Source organism: Lycium ferocissimum, chromosome 12 (assembly GCF_029784015.1).
Source record: "Lycium ferocissimum isolate CSIRO_LF1 chromosome 12, AGI_CSIRO_Lferr_CH_V1, whole genome shotgun sequence".
In the NCBI taxonomy this organism is placed as follows: Eukaryota; Viridiplantae; Streptophyta; class Magnoliopsida; order Solanales; family Solanaceae; genus Lycium; species Lycium ferocissimum.
Window position 1 is genome coordinate 30,796,998 of NC_081353.1, and position 8,495 is coordinate 30,805,492.

The 8,495-nt window shown below is 34.0% G+C and overlaps 1 protein-coding gene across 1 annotated transcript; it reads right to left on the minus strand.

Annotated features, from left to right (window-relative positions):
- Window positions 1-1,760: 1,760 nt before the first annotated feature.
- Window positions 1,761-5,072, minus strand: LOC132040160 (heat shock 70 kDa protein-like). The gene is made up of 3 exons (XM_059430778.1): window positions 4,696-5,072; window positions 3,067-3,940; window positions 1,761-2,804 (listed from the first exon to the last, which is right to left on the minus strand). The coding sequence occupies exons 1-3, from the start codon at window positions 4,984-4,986 to the stop codon at window positions 2,002-2,004; spliced, it is 1,968 nt and encodes a 655-aa protein (XP_059286761.1). The 5' UTR covers window positions 4,987-5,072; the 3' UTR covers window positions 1,761-2,001.
- Window positions 5,073-8,495: the final 3,423 nt, after the last annotated feature.

Here is an 8,495-nt window from a genome sequence, read left to right on the forward strand (position 1 = left end):
ATATAACAATTATGGTACTCGAAATCACAAGTAAAATACAAGAACGACAGTATAAATGATGTTAAAAAATTGTTATTACACATGTAAAACGAACTTTAGATGACTTGCTTAAGGTAACATGATAACACACGTGTTATGTTCTGATATAATAGTTAAAGAAAGTATAATATGTAAGGTCTTTTTGGCTGGGGTAACTTAAGGGAAGGCTAGCAAAATCTTTGTTTTAGGATCCCGAAATTGCAGGGCCCAAAAATATTTCACGGTGAATTTACTGATTTGTTTTTGCTTAGAAAATATTGAAGTTTATTAGAAGAAAAAAAACTTCATAAACATAAAGAAATATTGCCTACTTTTAACGGTAGCAATAGTTTAGGACTTAGGGGTCTTTTGGTACATGGTATTAGCTGGGATATCCCAGCACTAACTGTGGGATTAATTTTGTATCATGTTTGGTATAAGGTATAAATTTATCCTGAGATAATTTTATACCTACAAAGTATAAAATGCATCCCAAACTTAAAGATAAAATATCTCATTAATCCTGAGATTATTTTATCCCATCTCCTAGATGGGATAAATTAGTCCCAAAAGATGGGAGAAATTAGTCCCTGAATTATAATACCGAGATAATTTTGTCTACGTACCAAACGAACCCTTATAATTAAGCTACTCACATTCGCACTTTGTAAATAATTTGTTTTACAATAAGATCTAAGGTAATACATGACTTAAGGGCCCAATTTGAATCCAAATCAATTCATTTGAAAATTTAACATCTCTTGTTTTACTCCTCCGATTTGTTACTTACTTGGTATTCACTTTGTCCTAGATAAGATTCTTGTAATATTTCTCTGTTTGTCATGATTCATGGTATAGTAAATATTTATAAAATTCTGCTAGTATTAAAGTTTATAAATAACGTTAAATGCAGTATAGGAAACTCTCTTTTTGTAGTATAGGAAACTCTCTTTTTCAGTGGTGGAGCCACATGCATCGACACCCCTTCGCCGAAAAATTACACTGTCCAAATACGTAAAAATAATCTTTTTATGCATATATACTATGTGTTTAACTCCTAATTTCGTCATATATTTACTTTTTTATATTTTGACACTCCTTAATAAAAATCCTAATTCCTCCACTTTTTATAAAATAACTAAAACTTAACTCCCAAACACAAGATATAAACACTTCTTTATACACCCAAAAACAAAATCAAACCTAAAACTAAAAACAGCAAAGACCAATCACACAGCAGCAACAAACTAAAGTTGGAACAAGGCATATGCCTTGTGAGATCCCAAATTAGACAAACATATTATCATAACGATTGCAATACCCTCACTTCCAAATACAGCATACAAACATATTTTTACACGCCCCAAGACAAGATCAAACCATAACCCCCCCCCCCAACCCCCCCCACACCCCAAAACCAACAATAAAAATAATAATAATAATAAAAAATAAAAAAAAATAAAAAAAGAGAAGACAAGAACAATAGCTTTTCACAGCCAGCAACTAACTAAAGTTGAAATCTTTCTAAGTGCCACAACAAAAGATCAAGGCGTATAAATGACTCATGATATTCCAAATCAGATCAGACAACCATATTATTATTACAAGAAACTAGAATTTTAACTTCCAAAGTACAAGATATAAGATTATTATCATCACCAGAAACTAAAAGTTGACTTCCAAATACAAGATACAAACATATCATTATTACAAGAAACTAAAAAAATTGACTTCCCAACACAAGGTATAAACATAATATTATTACCAGAAACTAAAACCTTACAAAAACAAGGTATTAACATATTATTACTACAGAAGAACTAGAAACTAACTTCCAAACACAAGATATAAACATTCTTTTATACACCCAAAAACAAGATCAAACATAAGGACATCAAAAAAGTGACCACAGACAAGAACAGTAGAGTTACACAAACAACAAAAAACTAAAGTTGAAATCTTTCTTTCTTCCAGTCTAACATTCTAATCAACTTCTTCAATCTTAGGTCCAGATCCAGTACCACCAGAGCTGCCAGTAGTACCACCACCAGGCATTTGATCATCATCCATAGGAGCACCATCACTAGCACCACCTTGATACATTTTTGCAATTATAGGATTACATATTCCTTCAAGTTCCTTTAACTTATCTTCAAGTTCATCAACTTCAGCCAATTGGTTTTTATCAAGCCACTCTATAGTTTCTTGCACACCCTTTTCAATCTTCTCTTTATCCTCTACACTCAACTTACTTGCAATTTTCTCATCTTTTATTGTATTCCTCATGTTATATGCATAATTCTCAAGTCCATTCTTTGCTTCCACTTTCTTTTTTACCACTTCATCTTCTTCTTTGTACCTCTCAGCATCCCTCACCATTCTTTCAATTTCTTCTTTGCTCAATCTCCCTTTATCATTTGTGATTGTAATCTTGTTTTTCACCCCTGCAGTTTTGTCCTCAGCCATCACATTTAGGATCCCGTTCGCGTCGATATCAAACGTGACATTGATCTGTGGTACTCCTCTTGGTGCTGGAGGGATACCAGAGAGTTCAAATTTTCCAAGAAGATTGTTATCCCTTGTTCTTGCTCTTTCCCCTTCATAGACTTGGATGAGTACCCCTGGCTGATTGTCTGAGTAAGTCGAAAAAATCTGCTCTTTTTTCGTCGGGATTGTTGTGTTTCTAGGAATTAAAGTCGTCATAACCCCGCCAGCAGTTTCGAGCCCGAGACTTAGTGGTGTGACATCGAGCAAAAGCAAATCTTGAACTTTCTCATCTCCTTCACCTGTGAATAGGGGCGACAAATTAGCCCAAATTGACCTATGAGTAACCTTGTCAAAGTATTTTCAAAAAGACACTTTTTGTTTGATATGTTGTATATGTATATAGCCCTAAGAAAAGAAAAAAAATAGTTTTCTTCACTTAAAAAACTAGAAAAACACAAACGCCGAAATTAGAACTCAATAAGGATTGCGCGAACTGGGTCAATAATCATCATGTTTATTAATTCAGACCATTTCGACCCGCCCATTTGACACCCTACATACCTGTCAAAATTGCAGCTTGGACTGCTGCACCATAAGCCACCGCCTCGTCGGGATTTATACTCTTGCACAACTCCTTCCCATTGAAAAAATCTTGCAAAAGCTGCTGAACTTTAGGTATCCTAGTTGATCCACCAACAAGAACCACTTCATGAATTTGTGATTTATCAATCTTAGCATCCCTCAAACACTTCTCCACAGGCTCCATACACTTCATGAACAAATCCATACACAATTCCTCAAACCTAGCTCTAGTAATAGTAGCATAAAAATCTGTCCCTTCAAACAAAGAATCCACTTCAATAGTAGTTTGTGTAGTGGATGATAAAGTCCTTTTTGCCCTTTCACAAGCAGTCCTTAATCTCCTCAAAGCTCTAGCATTTCCACTTAAGTCCTTTTTATGTTTCCTTCTAAACTCAGCCACAAAATGATTAACAAGCCTATTATCAAAATCTTCACCACCTAAATGTGTGTCACCAGCAGTTGCTTTAACCTCAAAAATCCCTTCTTCAATAGTTAATATCGACACATCAAACGTACCACCGCCCAAATCGAAAACAAGTACATTTTGTTCACCTCTTCTTGATGCTTTTTTATCCAAACCATAAGCAATAGCAGCAGCAGTAGGCTCATTTATAATCCTTAAAACATTCATACCAGAAATAGCACCAGCATCCTTTGTAGCTTGTCTTTGTGAATCGTTGAAATAAGCAGGCACAGTGACAACAGCATTTTTTACCTTAAATCCCAAGAAAGACTCAGCTGTTTCCTTCATCTTGACTAACACCATGGATGAAATCTCCTCAGCTGAAAACTGCTTCTTTTCACCTTTGTAACTCACCTCAATCATGGGTTTTTCACCTGGACCTGCAAGCACCTGTCATGAAAATACAATTATTACATTGAAAATTTTAAAAAATGAAAAAAAGAAAGTAAATATTCTTCGAAGTGCTCAACTCATGCAACTCCGGACTAGTTGATGAGCCAAAAGCTCAACAAATAAGAACACTTCCCTTCGACAAAATAATATTCTCTTTTGTAGCGAGTAGGAATAAGTGGAAAGGTTAGATTTTTTCTCTTTTTCACTACACCAATCTCACTTTTTTCATGCACACTATAAATACGTTGCCACACTTTTCAATGTTTTCATACTCCAAAAGGAAGAAGCCCCACTATTTACAAGGAATAAAACAACACTATCTATAGGTGTAAGAATTTTTCTTATAGGCTAAATTGTAAAAATTCTTTCTTAGATTAATTAAGAAGATAATGGAACAATAATATTGTCGAACATGGGTTGGTGGTTATGTCGGTCAAAAATAAATAGCCAAATATACAATAAATATGCACTATTATGTATCAAGAATGTAAATAAATAATTGCATTTGCTATAGCCAAACACACAACAAATATACACTATACTAGCCAAATATACGCTATCAGTGTATATATATATACAAAAAAGTTGTGCATTTATTGGCTATTATTTTGGTGGGCGACTATTTATGTCAATTTCTCTATAAATGTAAGCTTTGTGGGTAATTCGTGGTTTCATGACGAGTTAAACCAAAGGATAATGACAAGAACTAAAGCACTTCAATACTAAAATGAACATATAACTCCAAACATTACCTTAAAAGGCCACAACTTCATGTCACTTTGCACAGAAGGATCACTGAATCTACGACCAATAAGTCGTTTAGCATCAAAAACAGTGTTGTGTGGGTTCATAGCAACTTGATTCTTGGCTGCATCACCAATAAGCCTTTCAGTATCAGTAAAAGCAACATATGAAGGTGTTGTTCTGTTGCCTTGATCATTTGGTATTATCTCAACTCTATCATTTACCCAAACCCCAACACAACTATAAGTTGTGCCAAGGTCTATACCTATAGCCTTTCCCTCTTTATTAGTAGTAGTCATATTTTTTAAAGAGCTAAAATTTCAAGATTCTTTTTTGGGTATGCTTGAAAAGTAGTATAGTATGTATATTGCAGAGTTTAGTTACTACTGGTACTATATATATATATACGAGTTTGAGGACTCTCAGAACTATTTGGAAAAAAACTAAGCAAAGTTTCAAGCTTGTGAAGCAGAGTCGGTTGAGCGGTGGTGATTATCCAAAATTCAAGAGGCGGACGGTGACGTATGGAGGAGCTCAGTCGATGAGCTGTTGAACAGTTGAAGAGGTTAAACTAACACGTAGCATTTTGATGTGTCTGCAAATAAGTAGTAAGTACTATGTTCTGAAATATTATGGGATCATATTTTTGTCAGGTTGTGAATAGAAGTATGGGGGTTCATTCGCACAGATGCCCTACTTCGGGGGTGATCTTTAATTTTTGTCCTTCGACATTATTTGTGCGGCATAAGTTTGTGTTCGCTGTAAGTTTAAATTTAGTTTGACATATGTATCATATCATCTCAAGAGTTACATTAGGCACGATAAAATTTTCAACACTAATAAATCTGAAAAATACTACATAACTTATATCGAGCAAAGTTAAAAATTCAGTTTTTTTAAATAAATGTTACAAAACTTATGCTGAATGAAGTATATATTTTTATTAAATTAGCAGCAAAGGTGAAAATTAAAGACCAAATATGAAAGGAAAATTAAAGACCAGTGCGTTTCAACTTTCAAGGACAATTCGTGCAGAAACTTCAAGTACGGGTAATTGGGCTACTTTGGGCTTAGAAATAGTCCAAGTGGAACTTGGGTGTGATTGTAATGGGCCCAATGAGCATGTGAATTGAGACCTTCTGCAGCCCAAGTGCAAGATAGCCACTCGGAAGACAGAAATTTAAGACATAGCCTAAGGACCGTTAGGCTTAACTTAAAAAAAGCAGCTTATCAGCTTATAAGCTAAAAAAAAAAATATATATTGGGCTACCCTAGCTTATTTTTTTGGACTTATTTTAAGCATAAAATGACTTATAAGCTGGCCAGCCAAACGGGCTCTAAATTGCAAAGTATTTTTTAACCGCTTTATAATCAACTTCAGACATGTGAATTGAAGCACTAGCATGAGTCTGAAATTGGTATAATCATTGAATCTTGGCATTGCTGCACCACCTGCATAAATTTGATGATAATTAAGTGCATAGATTATGAGCCCGTTTGGATTGGCTTATAAGTTGCCTATATTTTTTTAATTTTTTTTTGAGTGTTTAATTTAAAAAGCTATTTAAAGCCATTTTTGTATAAAATAAGCCCAAAAAATAATTGGCCCTTTGACTTATTATCTAAAGCGAAATTATAAGCTAAAAACGAACTTATAAGCCAAAAAAAATAAGTTAGCCTACCCAACTTTTTTTTTTTGGCTTATAAGTTGCTTTCGGCACTTATAAGTCGCTTATTTTAAGCCCATCCAAACAGGCTCTATGTCATTTCAGTCGAACTTGTTTATCGGAAGAAGAAACGCTAAATGAAAGGCGTTTTGGTGTTTGGATTGAAAAGATATTGAGAATTTGCTATAAAACTCAAATAGTAGCTACAAATGATAATTTCCTTAAAGTGTATTTATTAAACAGAAGTACAGTGTATAAGTTAGTTAAACCATATACTTTTCCGATAAAATATGTTAACACCCATTTAAATAGTTAAGATGTGCCTAAACTAACTCGAATACTGCCACTATAGGGAAAAAGAAAACGAAAAAAATAAAAATGTGAAATCAAAAACTAATTTACTAAGATATTTTAAACTATATACATTGATAGTTTTTATATCATAAATAATTTTATATATTATAAAAAATTACTTATGTATTATTTGTTTAAATTATCAACTAATATTAATACATTATTAAAAAAAGCATTCCATTGCGTAAATATTCTTTACATCATGAATTCATAGAACAAACTCCTAAAATAAAAAGCTTATAAAAAATCATACCTAATAATAAAAAGAATAACAAAGTGTCTCCACGGAGCCAATAAGATTTTATCAACCATACCAAATAGAGCCAAAGAGAAAAAAGAGCTATTGGCCAAACCTCAAGAACTTGTGCTGGATAATTTAATCCCTACAAAACTTATGTTAATTTAATTCCTACAGAACTTATGCTGGACAAAACACAAAGATTCCCTAAACTTATGCCTTGTGATGTTTTTGGTAATAAATCAGCGAATTCATCGCCTCTGCTAGGTATCAAACCTAGAATCTTTGATTTCGTAGACCAGTGAATAAGGGTACTTTGATCCACAAATTTTCATTACATAAGAAGTTGGAGCCAAAATTAAAGACCAATGATTTGAGGGGCAAAATTTAAAGACTAGTACAGAAGGGAATCCGCGAAAAAAACAGAAGCAAAAACTTCAAGTATGGGTAGTTGGGCTACGTTGGGCTTAGAAAACATTTTTTTTTGCGCGGATTGCCCTTCTTTTGGGGTGGTCTTTAAATTTTGCCCCTCATATTTGTGGTCTTTAAATTTTGCCCCCATATTACTGGTCTTTAATTTTTGCCCTTCGCGTTGCAACCCTGAGCTTCGTGCAGAAATCATGAGTTCTGGGTTCGAACCCCCGCTCAAGCATAAATTAAAAAAAAAAAATCACAAGGCAAATTTTGGGTCGCGTGTATGTCGGGTCCGACATGCTTATGGGTAGACTTTTAGTTAAGCCTTAACTAAAAGTCTTTTCCTAGTTATGCCTTATGGGGCAGACTTTTAGTTAAGGCATAACTAAAAGTATGCCCCATAAGGCATAACTTTTCCTTAAGACATAGACTTTGCCTTATAAGGCAAACTTTTAGTTATGCCTTAAGGAAAAGTTATGCCTTATGAGCCATACTTTTAGTTATGCCTTGCGACTTTTAGTTGATAACTAAAAGTATGCTCAAGGCGGAACTTTTCCTTAAGACATAAACTTTGCCTTATAAGGCGAGAATTTATAGTTATCTTGGTCCGTATAACTTTAGTTATTCCTTAAAGAAAAAGTTCCACCTTATGGGCATACTTTTAGTTATGTCTTATCGGGCGCGCTTTTAGTTAAGGCATAACTAAAAGTTTACCTTGAAAAGTAAAAAAAAATAAAAAATATATGCCTCGAAGGCAAAGTACGCCTCAATTGCGTTTTTGGTTAAACATAACTAAAATTCGCCGGTGGGGGCATAGCGAAATTTAAACTACGCCTTGCGATTTTTTTTAAATTTTTGACTGAGTGGGAGTTCGAACCTGAAATCTATGGGTTTTAGCCGAAGGATAAAATTTAAATATTATAAAGAAGGGCAAAATTTAGTTCAAATTTTATAAATATGAGGGGCAAAATTTAGAGACCACCCCAAAAGAAGGGCAATTCGCAAATAGTCCAAGTGGAACTTGGGTTTGATTGCAAATGAGCCAAGTGAGCATGTGAATTGGACCCCTGCAGCCCAAGTGGTAGATAGCCGCTCGGAAGGCTAGTATTAAAGACATAACCAAAAATTGTAAAGT

Excerpts from the sequence above, each read along its gene's own strand:
- LOC132040160 (XM_059430778.1), bottom strand. The coding sequence starts at position 4,986 with ATGACTACTACTAATAAAGAGGGAAAGGCTATAGGTATAGACCTTGGC. Across the intron at positions 3,941-4,695 it reads TGAAGTTGTGGCCTTTTAAG|GTGCTTGCAGGTCCAGGTGA; the intron begins GTAATGTTTGGA and ends TTTTCATGACAG. Across the intron at positions 2,805-3,066 it reads CCAAGCTGCAATTTTGACAG|GTGAAGGAGATGAGAAAGTT; the intron begins GTATGTAGGGTG and ends CCCTATTCACAG.